Here is an 18,033-nt window from a genome sequence, read left to right on the forward strand (position 1 = left end):
ACAACGAATAAAGTGAACGCAAACTAGAAAAAGCCAAAAGACAATAAATCTTTTTTTTTTCTTTCCTTTTCCAAGTGTTTAGAGGAAACATGATCCTACTGTAGATTTGGAATTCTCCCCGAACTCACGCCGTGTTTGGATACCAAAAATCAGAAACAAATGTGTTTTACTTCATATAAGTTGATTCTTCTTTTTTTGCTTTTAGACTCGTTTGGAAGTTAAAAGTAGAAGTCAGAAGCAAAATGTTTTTACTTCGCAAAAAAATTAATTCTTTTGTTTCTAAAAATCATTCCGAAATTGTGTACCCAACCTAATTTCTGACTAATAAGTCAAAACAATTTACGAAATGACATCCACACAGGCTATAAAAGTCGATCCGAAGTTTAATGCCCAAAATCAATTTTTTCATTTTTAACTTCTAAAAATCAAAAAGCTATTTTTACTTTTAAGTATCCAAACATATTATTAGTGAAAAATGTTTTCTTCCTTCTCTCTCACTGTTATTGAATTCACTTGATACCTCCCGATCTTTTCCCACCGCACACCCGTAAGAAAGGAAGTGTCAAACACCAAAGAAGCGCACTACAAATGGTTGAGGGCAGGAGCAAAAAGAAATTACCACAAAAACGGTTCCGTGTAGAAAACGTTTTTAAAAGAAACATTCGTGTTAGACTGCCACAAACAAGCTACCGCTACAACTGTTCTGTCAAAAACTCCTTTTTCGGTAAAATGTTCTTTTTACACAATCTATCAAAACTTACCGTTTTTTACCTCCGAAAGCGACAGACCTAGAACTGGTATGTCCAGTTGAACAAGGATGTCCCAATTCAGGCAACCTTTAAACTTCTAAAAACAACTATCCCGATTCAGAATCGGGCAATCAGACATAGCTGACCCACCCGCCCCTTGTTTCTTTCATTCCGCAAAATCAGATCCGACCGATCCATTGATTATTAACAGCTACAAACTGAAACTATTATTATTATTTTTATTTCACTCTCTCTCTCTCTCTCTCTCTATTTTTTTTCTTCTGAAGAAGATCTCTTTTCAAAAAACAAACAGTTATTACACTGCAACGAACTTCCTTCCTTCCTTCCGGTATGTATATTTGTTTTTACACATCAATCATTATTAGATCTCAGTAATTAATTCAAGTGGCGTATGAATTTATATCAAACTTAGTGTTTGTGTTCTTTGATTTCGCATCAAATTTTTATTGGATCTGATCTTAAATTACATTAAGATCCATCTCATTCATTACCTGTTTGAGTTACATTCATCAATTTGCTCTGGATCTCTCTCTGTTGTGTACATTTTCAGGTTTTCTGGAGGATGCCTGTGGCTGGAACGTTTCTGGAACCTTGATTGCAACTAAAAGTCTCAAACATTGTATTTGTACACATTGAAGACTGTCTTACTTTGAATCATAATAGGCTCATCAAAACCATACTAGTTGTAATTCACGGTAATGCTTGTTCTAATTGGTGTTAGTATTGTTGTTATTGATCCAATTCGTGATTGTAAACGTGGAATTCAGTTCAGATCTTCTTTATGTTGGGCACTTCATTTTTGAGCTGTATGATATGATCTCCAGGATAAAAGAATAGGTTCTTTTTTTTAATAACTCGGGAAGTAGTTGTTGATTCAATAATTTGGACATGAGAAGCTCTTCGTCGAATCAACACATTGTCAATTTTGGCCGTAGTAGACAGACGCCGCCGCTTAGTTTGTTGTTATTGTGTTTTGTTTGTGTCGTAGTCATAATTGTAGTCTTGGGATCTACTTCTTCGAAAAGTTTAGAGGGTTTGGATACGTCCGCGATACCGGATTATTATAACAACTACAGAAGGTTAAAAGAACAAGCAGTGAGTGATTTCTTGGAGATAAGATCGCTTTCGTTAGGGATAACTAATACAAGAGAGTTTGAGTTATGTGGTAAGGATAGAGAGAATCATGTCCCTTGTTATAATGTATCGGCGAATTTGTTAGCGGGGTTTCATGATGGGGAAGAATTCGATCGGCATTGTGAGGTTTCATCCGTGGGGCAACGTTGTTTGGTGCGGCCTCCAAAGGACTATAAGATACCACTGAGATGGCCAGCTGGGAAGGATATTATATGGAGTGGCAATGTCAAGATAACGAAAGACCAATTCCTCTCTTCTGGAAGCATGACTAAAAGGTGCATTTCTTGATAATTCCTTGTCTATTTTGTCCTTTTCCGTTATGAAAATGAAACAACTACTATAACACCTTTCGTACACTGATTTCCATCAATCTATACCCAGAGGAAGTTAAAGTGTATCGGGTATTTCAAAAGCTTAAAAGATGGTTTCTACTTGATGGTTAATTGTTTTTTTGTGATACATTGTAGATTAATGTTATTAGAAGAAAATCAAATTGCTTTTCATTCTGAGGATGGTATGAACATTGATGGTGTGAAAGATTACTCTCGCCAGGTCGCAGAGATGATAGGTCTGGGGAGTGATACAGAATTTCGCCAAGCTGGAGTAAGTCTTTCTTTTCGGACTTCTTACTCCTTGAATCGCTGATGGTCTAACAGTTGGTATAGGGAGTTGCTACACTATAACTATACATAGATATCAATTTCCTAGATACTTATCAAGAATACCTTTGTCGCTCTGGAAACAAAATATTCCACTTTTCGCTTATTCCTATTTACGCGCAGGGACTTTCTTGTATATTTTGTGGATCTAATACCCTGATGCATATTTACAGGTGCAAACTGTACTTGATATTGGCTGTGGATTTGGTAGCTTTGGAGCTCACTTGCTGTCACTAAACTTAATGACTGTCTGTATTGCCGCATATGAAGTGTTTGGGAGTCAAGTCCAACTGGCTCTTGAAAGAGGTCTTCCAGCTATGATCGGTGACTTCATTTCTAAGCAATTACCATATCCATCATTGTCGTTTGACATGGTTCATTGCGCACAGTGTGGTATCACATGGGACAAGAAAGGTACATCTTGAGTTGTTTCGTATTAGCCTATTAAACAATTCTTTGTCTCTTAACCGAGTCTAATTTCATAGTTGTCCTCTCCATGCCCCCCAAATTTCAGAATGTTTTAAAATGGAAGAACTGTTTTCTATCTTATGGACCATAGGAAGAACTGTTAAGCTGTTTTCTATCATGAGTCATGACCTTGCTTTCTTAAAATTGATGTCGAAAGCATGCCATCTTGATGATAGGTTATCACTGAAACATTCTTATACTTTGTGGTTTCCTTCTAGACAAATCTATATTGTTCATGGGGAATACTGTAACTAGAGTCAACTTGATATGAAGTGTCTCCAGCAGTACAGTAAGTCTAGTCCCTCTATGCATCTGGTTCATGGAGGGAATAGTGTCAAGCTTAGCAGTTTCCCGTGCGAAGCATTTGTCGGACAAGAAAACCATACTCAGTTTCAGAATTAGAGAGGAAAGCTCCACCATTGTATTATAATGTCCTAGTACCATTTTACAGAGACACAGGGCTGCAGGAATACTATGTCGAATTGTCATGAGAAACGCGCATTTGAGAAACCTGGTGGCCAATGTTGAGTTATGGTATCTATACCCAATTGCTAGACTAACTAATTGGGAGACATTCGTGGACATATTATAAGATTTCCTAGTTTATACCAATTGGTAACTTCGCGGACAGTTCACTTATGGTTAAAGTTGATGTCAGCATCCAAGATGTCGAATCAACTTTCATCAACTTGCTGCGGATACCTGCTGTCATATAATAGATCTATAGGATTTTTGTGTACTTCACTATTGTCATAAAGAGCTGTTCGACTTCAAAAATGGCTCACTTTACCAGTTCCACTATTGTCATAACCTCACTAGTTCACTTATGGTTAAAGTTGATGTCAGCATCCAAGATGTCGAATCAACTTGCTGCGGATACCTGCTGTCATATAATAGATCTCTAGGATTTTTGTGAACCTCACTATTGTCATAAAGAGCTGTTCGACTCCAAAAATGGCTCACTTTACCAGTTCCAGTGTCATGCATGGCCTGGTACTAGACGTTGCCTTACATTTCCTGTATCACCCTTGTTAAAAATTTACAGTTTTTATATTAATAGCTGTCAGCTGATACTCTACTACATCAATAAAATAGCATTTATTTGAACAATTGTGTTACTGAAAGCAGATACTGTCTACCATGTTGTGGGTCCTAACTCCTAACCAAGTGAGGATGTACTTTACTGTCAAGTATTAGAATAAAAATCAAAATTAAGATGTAAGATAGTATACATTACTGGGGGTAAGAACTAATATAGAACAAGAATTTAGTAGCCAGCTCTTGTTGCAACAACTAGTCAAGACATGCATTATGTTGATATGATCAAATATGTGTGTTATACTACTATCTTTCAAGTTGACAGTGTGCTGTGAAACAGATGGGGCTTTTCTAATTGAAGTTGACCGCTTGCTCAAGCCTGGAGGTTACTTTGTTTTGACATCGCCTACAACTAATCCTCAGGGAGGTTCTTTGAATTTAAAAAAGGTGACTGTATCCACACCGCTTGAGGAGTTTACTGAAAGTATCTGCTGGAGTTTACTGGCTCAGCAGGAAGAGACTTTTGTTTGGCAGAAAACATCAAATGTTCAATGTTATGCATCTCGGTAAGGCCATTACTGAATAAATTTCTTCTTTTCTCCTCTCTGAATAATTTGTAGAACCAATGTTCGTCACACTATATAATTAATGTGAAATCTTCTGTTTTCCAATGTAGCAAGGAGGGTAGTACACCTCCAATTTGTAAAGCAGATTTTGATGGTCAGTCTTATTATCAACCTCTACGATCGTGTTTAAGTGGAACTACCAGCAAACGCTGGATCCCCATACAAAACAGGTCTACCGGTTCTCATTTGAGCTCAGCCGAGCTTGAAGTTCATGGAAAGTATCGTTCTGAAACAGAGTGCTTTTGTGAGTTTAGTGTTCCAGTACTTGTTCCCATAAATATGAATCCTCCTGGGCCTCTTCTTTATTTAAATAATATATAGGGATGGTCAGAGCAGTATCTTGGTGCTGTTTTAGTGTATTGATTTTCATGTATTCGCGCAGGAGTACAGCCTGACGATTTTCAAGAGGACACGGAGCTTTGGAGGTCAGCACTGAGGAACTACTGGTCATTGCTGACGCCTTTGATTTTCTCCGATCATCCAAAGAGGCCTGGTGATGAAGACCCATTACCTCCATTTAACATGATACGCAATGTGATGGACATGAATGCTCATTACGGAGGTTTAAATGTTGCACTTCTAGAAGAAAAAAAGTCAGCTTGGGTTATGAATGTTGTCCCAATAAGGAGCGCAAATACTCTTTCTATCATACTTGATCGAGGTTTTGCTGGTGTTCTACATGATTGGTAAGATCACTTTTGCTTTTAATCCAGTAAATAGTGCAGGAGCCTCTAGGTTGTCCTTTTGAGTATTAAATGGCTATTAAACTTGAGGCTTTCAAGATGTATAAAAAAATGCCTTAAACAGTGACATGAAGGATTAGCAGCACATTGACTCACTCGTCTCTCCCTAATTCCTTGTCTCATCATGTAGCTATTGACCGGGGTATGTGTTTTTTTTTTTTAAAGAAAAGAAGGGTCTTCCTTACCCTTAAGGGTTATGCTTTGAGCTTTACATCCTCATCTCATTGTAGCATGCTTCACATGTACGGGACACCTTGCCAGTAGATAGATTCTTTCTCCCCCTAAGACCCTACCGACTTTAATAAAAATTCCTTGCTGAAAACAATGACTTGGTAATCCTTGTAGAGTTGTAGTGTTTAAAAACCTGATAAACCTCATTAATTGTGTGCAGGTGTGAACCGTTTCCCACATATCCCAGAACATATGACATGCTTCATGCGAATGGGCTCCTTACATACTATAAGTCAGAAAACTGTGAAGTTTCAGATTTATTCTTGGAAATGGACCGTATTCTGCGCCCTGAGGTAAATCACTTGAGTTGGTTCATTCTCGTTCTTCAGCTCTAAACTTTATTAAATAAAATTTGTTGTATTCTCTCCACTTCTTGTTCAATTTGTTCTACGGCAATTTTATCGGTAATTGAAATCTCAAGCATTTACGTTATCCGTGGTGGCATTTTATGTGCTTTGCTTGAACTGCATGCAATTTTTTGTTTGGAAGGGTGCATTTTATGGATCTTTGGTTTCATTGTGATTTTTACACAAAGTTTTATGGCTGTTAGGGGTGGGTTGTCCTACGTGATAAATTTCAAGCTATAGAGAAAGCACGTTCTCTTGCTACACAAATCAGATGGGAAGCACGAGTCATTGAACTGCAGAATGATAATGACCAGCGGTTACTAGTTTGCCAAAAGCCATTCTGGAAGAAGTGACTTGTTTAAATTCGTATATATCACTTTTACGAGGAAGAATCCGAGGTAATTTGTTCGAACTAGTAGGGCTATCTTTGCACTGTCACAAAAACTTATCTGTAATTCACATATACTTGCACGATCTGAATCAGAATGGTTTGGCAAGTAGGGTTGTGTTTCAAAAGTGAAGAAAATACTTGATTTTCTTTTGGGCAGAGGATAAATCGGATACAACTTTTTCCTCATCATTATTTGCTTGCGAGTGTCGAGCAGTTTCGGGTACTACATGTAGAAAACGAGGAACCACACAAAGCTGTTGAATGGGAAAGGATTCCCTCTGTGATTACCTGAAATTCTTTTCTTGATGTCATTTGTAGCAATTCTTTCACATTTTGTTTCGTTTGTTTTTCTTGTCATTTTTTGTTCTAATTGTATTTCGTTACGAGTATACATGGAATTGTATTGAGGAACACTATTTTTGTTGAGAGAAACAGTGCTAGTTGCGGAAGCCACGAAATATAAAGTTTGTTTTGTAACTTCTGATTGTTGCTTACAAAGAGTGTTGGGCACCCGCTTTGCGCGGGCAGAACAAATTTTTAAATAAAATAAAGAAATAAAGACAATTTTTAATAAAATAAAGAAATAGACAAAATCGACAAGCGAAAGTAAAATGACACACAACGTAAATAGTAAATACGTTACTAGCAAAGACTCGCGACGTGACTGTAAATTTTTTCTTTTTTTTTTTGTTTGATTGGGTTAAGTAGACGGAGGAGGAGCAGGCGAAGATGATGCAGGGTGTATGGCGTATACTGTCTGAACAATGGTGAGAGCCATTAGGAAAATGGCCGCAAGAACGGAAAGAACGGCCCACGGGCTTCTAAAGTAGGTATGAATGAGGTTAGCACGCCATTCGTTCACTTCTTCTTGCAGTAGTCACTCACCTCCTTGTGCACGTAGTCTAGACTATCATCGGGCGCCACATCCTTGGACAGCTGGTTGAACAGCTTCGCAACTTCCTTGTCACTCCCAAGCGCATTCTTTATTATCCCTTTAGAGTGGAGGAGACTAACGTCCTTGGCCGAATCGATGATTCTGTCCATGAAGAAGATGTAAGCTGTAACCTCACTTCCTTCTCCTACATGGAACCTTTCATAGACCATCAGGTTTAGAAAAGTGGTTTCAGTAGTGTCATCCACCAGAATCTCTGGGAGTCGCAGGACTCCACCGCGAAAGGAGATGTCCGTCAGTTTCGCAGTCTTACTAGTCTTGAAACGTATTCCAGTCTCGTAAAGCTCCCTTGCTGAACGGATGATATCAAAACTACTTTCAACGGTATCATCTCTACTGTGACTATGTGTTTGATGAAGTACTTTTTGTCGTGGCTCTTGAAGAAGGTTCTTCCTGTATACGTCTACTACATGTAGACATTTTCCCAAGCTACGGGTGAGCGTTTTTTGGGTATAGAACTTAACTATGATCTTGTTTAGGGACTCCTCCTCCTGTTTATCGGCGAGTAAGTGCTTAAATTCAACTAGAGGTTACAACTGAATAGAAGAAGAATCATAAATATTGTAATGAAGATAATACCTTCGGCTTGCCGCCATTTTCAACAGTAAGTAAAGTGTCCAAAAGGAGCATTGGGAGTTGGTTTTGGAGCATGAGCATATCCCTCCTTACGTAAGGCATTATGTTTAGTTTACCATGGGAACTGAAGATTGGGTCATTGAAAGCATAATGATCACTGGTCTTCGTGCCAGTTCGTAAAATTTCAAGCATGAAGCAACCATCCAGCATCATGAGCTGCAAGAATTGGTCGGTGTAGTTTCCGTATTGATCTCGGTAGTCATCGCTTGCTTCATCAAGCCGATCATAACAATCAACAAGGTGCTTACCAACCCGATGAAGGGAGTGCATGTAAGACTCGATGGGAATTTTAGATCTCTTGAGAAAATGGAGTAGTGCTCTGTGCTTGTGTTCTTCCATCTGTTTCAAGTGACTATCTCCATGGAGGTAGGGACCAAAAGACACTGCTTGCGGCTTGTAAGCTTTCGGGTTCAGATCTTTGACGCATGCTGGTATCCTATAAATGCATATCTTCTTCCATTGATCCACCTCATTCGACTTATCTATCTTATCTAGTTTTTCTTCCACATCGATCACCCATTTAGTATTGCGCATGTTGTTACTGCTTTCATGATGATGCTCACCTTCATTACTACTAATGATTTCAGACATTGATATCGAGGACGACATGTTCAGGGTTCGAATGATAAGAACAGTGATGTTATTGTGAATTTGATTACATGCAATGGATAATCTTGCAATAGCGAGAGCTTTAATATATAGCGGTGAAATGATTGATTTGTTCGTACATGTTTTCTTTTTTTATGTAGTTCGTACATGTTATTCGATACTTGTAGTGACATTTGTAGCAAAGGCCTGCCAATAATTCAATAATCTACCGATGAGTGATGAAAAAGAGACTGGTGAATCCTCTTGCAGCCGCCTCTTTAACACTCACATTCTAATTGTGGGAGTCTTAAATCATTCAAAGTGCTCATTCTTTCTTCTTTCTATTCTTTATAAAACTTGTAAACGAAACTACGAATCAATCAATAAATTAGTATTGCTTTTCCTTTCGAAGAGTTTTAGCAAAAAGAAAAAGCCACATTAAGGTAAGTGCATCAAATCCTACAGTATTCATCCAGTTGTTTCTGCCCATTACCTGCTCCAAGGGTCGAGCTGTTTCTGCGCACTACTACAGTGTCGTCGATTACCACTACTGGGAGTCTCAGCGTGCGACCTTTGTTCAGTCAGGTACTTCTTTATTGACCAGAGGAAAAGCATGTTGGGTTTTGGTACGTACTTCTTTATTTATACTAATTAAAGTATATACTAAGATCCCTTAATTAACGTTGTCTTACGTTAAAAAACTAATCTGCATGGCGAACAAGAAAGAAGGCAAAATCTGCATGGCGAACAAGAAAGAAGGCAAAAGAGGGAACTAATAAGGAAAGGATGTATAACCATTAATGGCCATGCCCATTTTGGATCACAATAATTTTATATCCTTATTACCTCTTTAAGAAAACCTAATTAAATATTCCTTAACCTTAAATGGACCAAAATTTGGTCTATAAATGTAGAATATCATAACTTATCCAGGAGGATCACCACAAAGCTCTTCTCTTTAGTTCAAACAAAAAATAAGATGAATCCATCATCATTCTCACCACTTTCATTTTCCATCTCTTGGTTTCTCATTGTTTTTCTTGTTCTCAGCTTTCATGGTGTAAATGGTCATTTAACTAGTGATGTATGTAAGAACGCTGCAAAAAACACAGAAGTCTCTTTGTTCAAACTTAAATATGATTTTTGTGTTGCATTTCTTTCAGCAAACTCTGCTAGTAAAAAATGCTGATCTTTTGGGACTCGGAGTGATATCAATGCAAACATGTCTACACAATGGAACATCTGTTTATTTTTACATTGATCAGATTTTGAAACAAGGAAAAGAACAACCGGACGCAAAGCCATGTATATCGAGGTATTTAGATTATTATTCGGATGTTGTTCGTTCTGTTCGAAGAGCCACTGCAAGTTTTAAAATCAAAGATTATAGTAGTGCCATTGAAGATTCAGTTATGTGTGAATATGGGTTTAAAGAATTCTTCTTGGTGTAGCTTTGCCCTTCTCCATTGACCAAACAAAATGATGATTTCGTTCAGCTAGATGGAGTCTCTCTTGCCATTGCTAATATGCTATAATAATGTTGTATTTTTTTAATGCACTAATAATAATGTACATGTTTTAATCGAGCAAAAAAAAAAAAAATGTACATGTTTCATGCACTTGTAATTGGGACATATTACGTACTGAGCTAATTTCGAACTACTTGAAAGAAAAGTTTTGATTTCTGGATCTAAGATAGAGTACAATAGTACATCGTATTATGCTTCAAAGGAAAAAAATAAAATAAAAAAGGTACATCGTATTTACAAGTTTTATTGGCGCTTTCCGATGGGTCACTTTTCAATAAGATAATCATCGTATCACAATTATAAACTCGTGAACACCAAATAACGATCTTCAGATATGGTGAAAATGTATGATGGGTGGCTTGAAAACAACTTGGCTTAGTTTGGGCCGGCATAAGCCTATTGTTTAGGCTTGATCTTTGTTAACCGAACATAAATACACAATAAAAGTGCAAGTTTTTTCAGACTTTAAGCCAGCCCAAGTCTCTACACAGTTCCGCCCATGGTTTCTGGCTTTCAGTCCTGTTAGCAGACTTAGGACCCACGCCATGACCACATGCGGTCCATTTATGGGATCATCTGCCCTGAATTATTTTAGAAGGCTATTATTGGGGCGTCATATTTCATTAAAGGGTGTTATCTAATAGGACAAAAACGGGTCACTCATAAATAATATTAAAAACCCCTTATCTCAAATAATTTTGTAATGACTAAACAATCTTTATTTAGTTAATTTTATTATTTAATTAAATTAATGAATTTTGTTGTATACTTGGTGAATTCTGGGACAAAATTTTTGTGGGAAGAAAAACTAGAGAGAAGAAAAAAAATTAGTCAATCACACTTGCCGTAAAATAAACTTATACGGTTAGATATAATCCAAACTTAGACACTTCTACGGTTGGAATTAAAAGGACTTTGAACGTAAAATCAGATTTCACGGTTGGAATGAAAAGGAACCTGGACGTAAAATGAAAAGGGACCTGAAATTCTGTAACCTATGACACCCCAATAATAACCTTCTTATTTTAGGTGACTCATAGGCCATGGTCGCCATAAGATTAAATATTAGTACAAGTTTTTCTCTGCCGAGTTATTGGATCTCGAGGAATGCAGACAGGTGTTTGCTCAACGATCCTTGCCTTTCCCTCATACGGGAAACCACTTTTTACTTGATATAACTTTATTTTCTACTGGTATGTAATATGTGCTATGCACAGGTACGATATGAATTGATTCTTTTTGGTGAGGCGGAGCTTCACACCGCACCCGTCCTAAAGATGACCCCAATAACAGCTGCAGTATGTAATGAAAACACCAATTATCATTATAGTTCAAAACAAATTCACCAATTACGTATAGTTAAAGTGTTGGGTTTGGATGTAAAATTTTAAAGGGGGATTTGTGGGTCTAGGGGATTTGGCGGAATTGCGTTTCTCTTGGTACGTTTGGTTGCCAAATCCCTGGAATCAGGTTTCCTGCGGGAATCACTTTTCCAGCAAATCCTACATATGGAGTCCGACCCCCCCCCCCCCCCCCCCCTAAAATTTGCTGGGAGACTTATCAATGGATTTGTGGACCCACATTTTTAATCCTAAAATTCTATATATATACAATTAAATTCTTCTGGGGGTAATACCAAACACTACATGGACTTTAAAACAAGGAAACTCTATAATCCTATGTATTTTAACTGTGTTACCAAACACACGAGGAATTTGCATGAATCCCAGGATTTACAATCCCATGGGATAACCATCTGGGTTAGCCCAGGTAGCCAGGAGTCTGATTCTCAAATAGGAGGTCAGCAGTTCGAGTCTCCGCTCAAACATTGGAGATCTCGTGTAATTATTACTAACTAACTGTGAGGAAGGGGGCCGAGTTTGCTCAGGGGGAGTAAGCCGGTGGCTACGCTTTCAGGGGGCAGAACGGGCCTATGCCTAGTTTCAAAAAAAAAAATCCCTCAGGATTATAAATTCCTCGGAATCGTGAATTCTGCAACCAAACCCACCATAAAATAAAATACTTTTGAAAAATCATACCAAACTTTGGAAATCGGTAAGTATGTAGTTCATGGCATTGTCAGCGTCAGTATAACTGGTTGTTAAATTAAAAATCACACTCGATATATAGTTGCATGATATTAGAGAAATTAAGAAAAAAGATATAAAATAGATTGCCAATTCTAAATAATGCAAAGCATTTGGAGTGCTTCCCGTCAAAGAAGATGTAATCAAGGAAATGCACTGATATATCTGTCTTCGGAAATCATCTATTTGCGTTAAGAATCAAGTGGCCAATTCAACTACTCTTTTTAGGCTCTATCTTCTTGTAGTTAAATAAAACAATCACACTCACTATATTGGTTTTGATATCCGACATTATAGGCCTAATAAAATCACGATATTAATACAAAATAGATTGTCAACTCTAAACAGTGCAAAGCATATGCAGTGCTTCCCGTCAAAGAAGATTTAATCAAGGAAATGAATTGATATATATGTCTTCGGAAATCATATATTTGCGTTAAGAAATAACCGGCCAATTCAACTGCGCTTCTAGGCTCCAACTTCTTGTACTTACATAAAAAAATTACACTCACTATACTGGTATTGATATATGATATTAGAGGCACTAAAAAAATCACGTTATTAATATAAAATATATTGTCAACTCTGAATAGTGCAAAGCATATGCAGTGTTTCCCCTCAAAAAAGATGTAATCAAGGAAAAGCGCTGATATATCTTTCTTCAGAAATCATATACTTGCGTTAAGAATCAAGCGTCCAACTGAACAACTCTTCTAGGGTCCAACTTCTTGTAGTTAAATAAAATAAATCACACACACTATATAGTTGTATTGATATCTGATATTCAAGACATTAAAAAATAGCACAATATTACTAATGAAAGATAGAACGCAAACTCTAAATAGTGCAAAGCATATGAAGTGCTTCCCTTCGAAGAAGATGTGATCAAAGAAAAGCACTGATATATCTTTATTCAGAAATCATTTAGTTATATTAAGAATCAAGAGGCCAACTCAACTACTCTTCTGGGATCCAACTCTCCATAGTTAAATGAAAAATCACACTCACCATATACTTCTATCAATATCTGATATTAGATATATAAAAAAAACCCGATATTAATATAAAATAAATTGCAAACTCTAAATATCACATATCATATGAAGTGCTTCTAGTCAAAGAAGAAATAATCAAGTAAATGTACTGATATATCTTTCTTCTGCAATCAAACATGTTTGTTAACTGCCAGTATGAGGCCTTTCTTCAGTTGTATCAATATAAAATAGACTTCCAATTCTAGATAGTGCAAAACATATGAAGTTCTCTCGTCAAAGAAGTGGTTATCAAGGACACGCACTGATATATGTTTCTTACGGAATCAAACATCTTTTATAACTGCCAGTGTGATGCCTTTCTAACTACCACCATATATTTATTAATATCTGATATTAGAGACACTAAAAAAACCCGATGTTAATGTAAATAAATTGTCAACTCTTAATAGTGCAAAACATATGAAGTGCTTCCCGTCAAAGAAAATGTAATCAAGGAAATACTCTTGATATATCTTTTTTTCAGAAATATTGGTCGCTAATGGCTTGAAATTCAAAGTGTATATTACTTCGTAGGTAATAGTTCAATTAGAGTATGCTTTATTTGAGCTTGCCAAAAATATTTTCGCTGTCACTTTATTCTGCAAAGAAATACGTGGAGCGCAAAATTATGTCGATCCAAAGGAAAATAAAAAAATAATGATAAAAACCTAAATATTTGATTAATTATCATTAATTTATGTTGATGGACTTCTCGCTTAATCCACTAAGACAAGATAGTATTAGAGTTCAGATTAACAAATAATTCACGTGGATGAAGGAAAGGTATAGTCCAAATCTAAAACTGTCGGTTCTTCGATGCACTATCTTGATACATCTTGCAAGGATTGATACAACTGCAGTAAAATCATGCATAATAAATTTTATCAAAATATAGAACGTTAGAACAGAACCTCGTCCCAAGTTAGCAGGTGTATAAATGTTATCCACAAAAGCGATCTTTCAACTTAAAATTTGTATATCTTGTTATCAAAGATCTCTTTTATTACTTTGATTTTAGTCAACCATCAAAACATAAAAAGAGAACATAAACATGGAACAATCATATGAAGTATGAACCCCATGTTACAACAATAAAAAGAACCCCATGTTACAACAATAAAAAGACAACTGAGATTTTCCAGATTATCTCTCATGTTTGACTGGACGAATGGTATCCTCTACTAAAAAAACATTTTATAGTGGAGCTAATTTCAAAGAAGAAACTGAGGACCATAAAAAATAAAGATCATGCATCAAAAGTTTTGCAAAGTACAGTGGATTCAAGTATCCACTGCCATCCAACCGATCACAATGCAATGGAGGAACCAAAACTTCATTGCCTACATAACCACAAAGTCAAGCAAAAATAGCGTCTACCGGGTTTTCTTGATTATTTCTCATTCCCAACTGCGTGGGTAGTATCCCCACAAAGAAACATATTTTACTGGCATACAGAAAATATCATTGATGATAAGTTTCGTATTGGGTTCAAGTATGGGTTGTTGCCCGGATGACAAAATATCATATAGAAATGTTTTCGGTGTTTTTTATTTTTTCATCCTCACGTACCGTCTGAGTTCTGCCTTACAATGTGAATTAATTTCGAACCATTCCAATTGAAATTGTAAATAATACTCCAAGCCATAAAACATAAAAAGGGTGTAATGCATATTGGAAACGAAATAGCTGGTGAATGCAAATAATGAAAATCCAAAATATGATAGTTCAACATAATTTATCTTACATGATCTTTTTTTTTTTGTTAATAACAACTCTAATTAACGATAATTCATGCACCATATGTATCCATGGGAATAAGACGTACACCAAGATCCTATTACGGGTTTGTGACTTTACACAGATCCTATTACATTTGCATTACTTTAGAGCTTACTTTATTTATTACCTTGTAAGGTAGGGATTTGATAAAATGACCACTTAGAAAATTGGGTTTGTTGAAAATGACCACTGAATATATGATAATTTCACAGTATGTTTCCATAAAACTTTTAATTAGCATCTAACTGAGTTAAATGATAAGCAACATCGTTGCTTCTATACACAAAAGTGAATTAAATAAATACATGCAAAAGAAGATTTTAAACAATAGACATGCGTTCAATTGAATACCGCCTAAACATATCAAACAAAATCAAACTATAACTTACAATTGTGACCGTGGATGAACTCCAACACCATTTATCGTCGCAGACAAATGTTTAAAACTCATTTTCTTAAACAAATTAGTCATGTTGTTTAAGTTTTTGCAAACAACTTAAACATATAGATTGGTACCGTTTCATGAGAGCATGTGTAAATTGTATTGAATCCTCCCCTTAGCCGTTGTTATTCAAAAAAATGTTGGTGCCCAGCTGTTGCTAGGGTACCCACCAATATCTTGTCCTTTTTTATTTTTATATTTTCCTTTGTGGTACTCCTTTGTTTTTAAATAATAATAATTTGTTGGCATTCCCAAGAAAACTCCTTAACAACGATAACCTGGGAAGAAAAAGAAGAACTATAATTTGTTGGTTTGTAAGAGGAAGTTGAGTTCTGGCCATTATACTACAACCATTCATATCCTCTCTTCTAATGGTGTTGCTCCACCAACTCCAGATACACTATTCGAACTTCAGCAAAATTACCCTTTTTCTTGGCCTCATGTTATACTAGTAAGTGACACCTGCTTTATCTGTTGAGGCTAAGGATATTCTTTCGGCTCTAAATTTTTTTCCGAAGAGTATTTTCTGTGGGAGAGACGGCCTTAGGGCTCAACATTTGTTGGATGCCATGAGCGGAGCTGGTGTTCCTGTTACTGAGGAATTGTTGTTATCCATTGCTGGGGGTGTAAATCTGTGGCTTGCAGGTAAATGCCTCCCATTCTAGGTGAATTTATGGCTAGTGCCCCCTTAACTCCATTGCTTAAAACTGAAGGGGGTTTGAGACTAATCACAGTGGGCACTATATGGCATAGAATGTGCTCCAAACTAGGTGTCACCGCGGTTTGTAAAGAAATGAAATCTATCTAGGATCTTATCAATATGATGTTGGCATTCCTTGCGATTGAGAGGGTATTCTACACTCTGTTAACAGATTATTTGAGTTGAAGGTGTCCGACACTACAAAGTCCATGTTGCTAATAGACTTATCAAATGCTTTCAATCTAGTTGATCGATCCACCATGATCAGGGAGGTAAGAGCTTATTTCCCAAGTATCTCTTATTGGGTTGAATTTTGTTACACAAAACCTGTTAGAGCACTGCTCGGTCGAACTCGCAAGCGTTTCTATCTCAAGCTTGTTTGTCAAGTTTAGGTGATCAAAACTATAATTCTTGATTTTTAGTCTACTTAAATCTATGTCTCGGACTAGGATAGAATGTGAAGTTGAGATTTAGACTTCACGACGTTCATCGATTGAAGACGAAGAAATACTGAGGAGAGCTTGGGGGAACTTCATCAACAAAAGGTGTGTGGAGACTAAAGCTTATCTATCACTCAAAATTCTATTCTATTCTATCTCCTAGAATCGACTAAGTCGTATGTGTATAATGTAAAAGTCGATATAGCTATACGACTTAGTCTCAATAGGAGATAGAATATAATAGACTTCCGAGTGATAGATAAGTTTTGGTCTCCACATACCTTTTGTTGATGAAGTTATTCCAAGCTCTCCTCAGTAGATCTTCGTCTTCAATCGATGAACGCTGTGAAGTCTAAAGCTCAACTACACATTCTATCCTAGTCTGAGACATAGCTATAAGTAGACTAGAAATTAAGACTTATAGTTTTGATCACCTAAACTTGACAAACAAGCTTGAGATAGAAACGCTTGCGAGTTCGGCCGAGTAGTGCTCTAACAATCCCCCCCCCCCCCCCCCCCCCCCCTTGTCAATTTTAGTGACAAAACTATCAATACATATGGATCACTATTGTAATTTTGTAGTGGTAAGTAAAGTTGTCGTTCACTCGGATTCGTAGAGGTTTGATTTAAGACTTAAAAATAGAAAACAATAAAAACAAAGGAAATATATTCACAAGGTTGTCACAAATATCTAAAGGTACTACGACTTGGGATTTCACCAATTTTCATACTTTTGTGGTTCAAAAATCAATTTTACACAATTATAGCTCATATTATAAAGATTATTGACTCTTATTCTTTGCCAAAGTAGATTCCGAAAGTAATGACTGTAAATATAAAGCACGTGACATCAAAACACTTAAGCTAATCATGACCCATCAATTGAAATCACAACCATTCAAGAGAAATCATAAATCAATTCAATTTTAGTGCAAAAAGTCATATAAAGAATTAATAGAATTACCACAATGATGAAAAAGGGCTTCCTTCGTCGTACTAGTGATGGGGTTTAGCTCTTCATGTTGGAAACGCGCTCAAAATTGATATTCATAGCTCAGAAAGGTGTTTTATTGAAGAAAAGGTACAAAGCAGTGTGTTTGTAACAGTTATAATTTTTACAGAACCCACTGTTACAGAGAACCCTAACAGAACTGTTGCGAACTCAAAATAATTGTTGGAAAAATTGTTACAAAGTTATTGAGTTTGAAAGTATAGATCATGGTTTCTGCGACTGTCCAACTGGGTCTTACGTTCTTCACCTTCGTCTTCTTCCCTGAAAGTGCATAACTTGTCTGCAACTTTCTTTCTTCGAACCAGAGACGTTCTATATTTACCCTAAACTCTCAACTCCCCCTCTCTGGGACTGAATCATCCTATATATACTCAATAGGTCGACAAAATTTCTCAATTAATCTTCCAAAAATAAATTCTTTTCTTTG

The 18,033-nt window shown here is 36.5% G+C and overlaps 1 protein-coding gene and 1 pseudogene across 4 annotated transcripts; one reads left to right on the forward strand and one right to left on the reverse strand.

Annotated features, from left to right (window-relative positions):
- The first annotated feature begins 1,006 nt into the window (after nucleotides 1-1,006).
- LOC113271713 (probable methyltransferase PMT5) lies at nucleotides 1,007-6,884 on the forward strand. Of its 4 annotated transcripts, none has more exons than XM_026521618.1 (10): nucleotides 1,007-1,098; nucleotides 1,321-2,179; nucleotides 2,372-2,507; nucleotides 2,737-2,977; nucleotides 4,410-4,635; nucleotides 4,746-4,909; nucleotides 5,078-5,381; nucleotides 5,830-5,962; nucleotides 6,220-6,414; nucleotides 6,501-6,884. In XM_026521618.1, the coding sequence occupies exons 2-9, from the start codon at nucleotides 1,659-1,661 to the stop codon at nucleotides 6,367-6,369; spliced, it is 1,875 nt and encodes a 624-aa protein (XP_026377403.1). In that variant the 5' UTR covers nucleotides 1,007-1,098; nucleotides 1,321-1,658; the 3' UTR covers nucleotides 6,370-6,414; nucleotides 6,501-6,884. The 4 variants fall into 4 exon arrangements, with proteins under 4 accessions (XP_026377403.1, XP_026377404.1, XP_026377405.1 ...); XM_026521619.1 differs by having other exon boundaries at nucleotides 6,518-6,884; XM_026521620.1 differs by having other exon boundaries at nucleotides 6,565-6,884.
- Nucleotides 6,885-7,107: 223 nt separating this feature from the next.
- LOC113273344 lies at nucleotides 7,108-8,537 on the reverse strand (annotated as a pseudogene).
- Nucleotides 8,538-18,033: the final 9,496 nt, after the last annotated feature.

The sequence above is a fragment of the Papaver somniferum genome, chromosome 4 (genome assembly GCF_003573695.1).
Source record: "Papaver somniferum cultivar HN1 chromosome 4, ASM357369v1, whole genome shotgun sequence".
NCBI classification, from domain to species: domain Eukaryota; kingdom Viridiplantae; phylum Streptophyta; class Magnoliopsida; order Ranunculales; family Papaveraceae; genus Papaver; species Papaver somniferum.

Bases quoted from the DNA above. Each gene is read 5' to 3' on its own strand.
- LOC113271713 (XM_026521617.1), top strand. From the start codon at position 1,659: ATGAGAAGCTCTTCGTCGAATCAACACATTGTCAATTTTGGCCGTAGT. The intron at 2,508-2,736 runs GTAAGTCTTTCT...GCATATTTACAG, and splicing joins CAGAATTTCGCCAAGCTGGA to GTGCAAACTGTACTTGATAT. The intron at 4,910-5,077 runs GAAAGTATCGTT...GTATTCGCGCAG, and splicing joins AGCCGAGCTTGAAGTTCATG to GAGTACAGCCTGACGATTTT.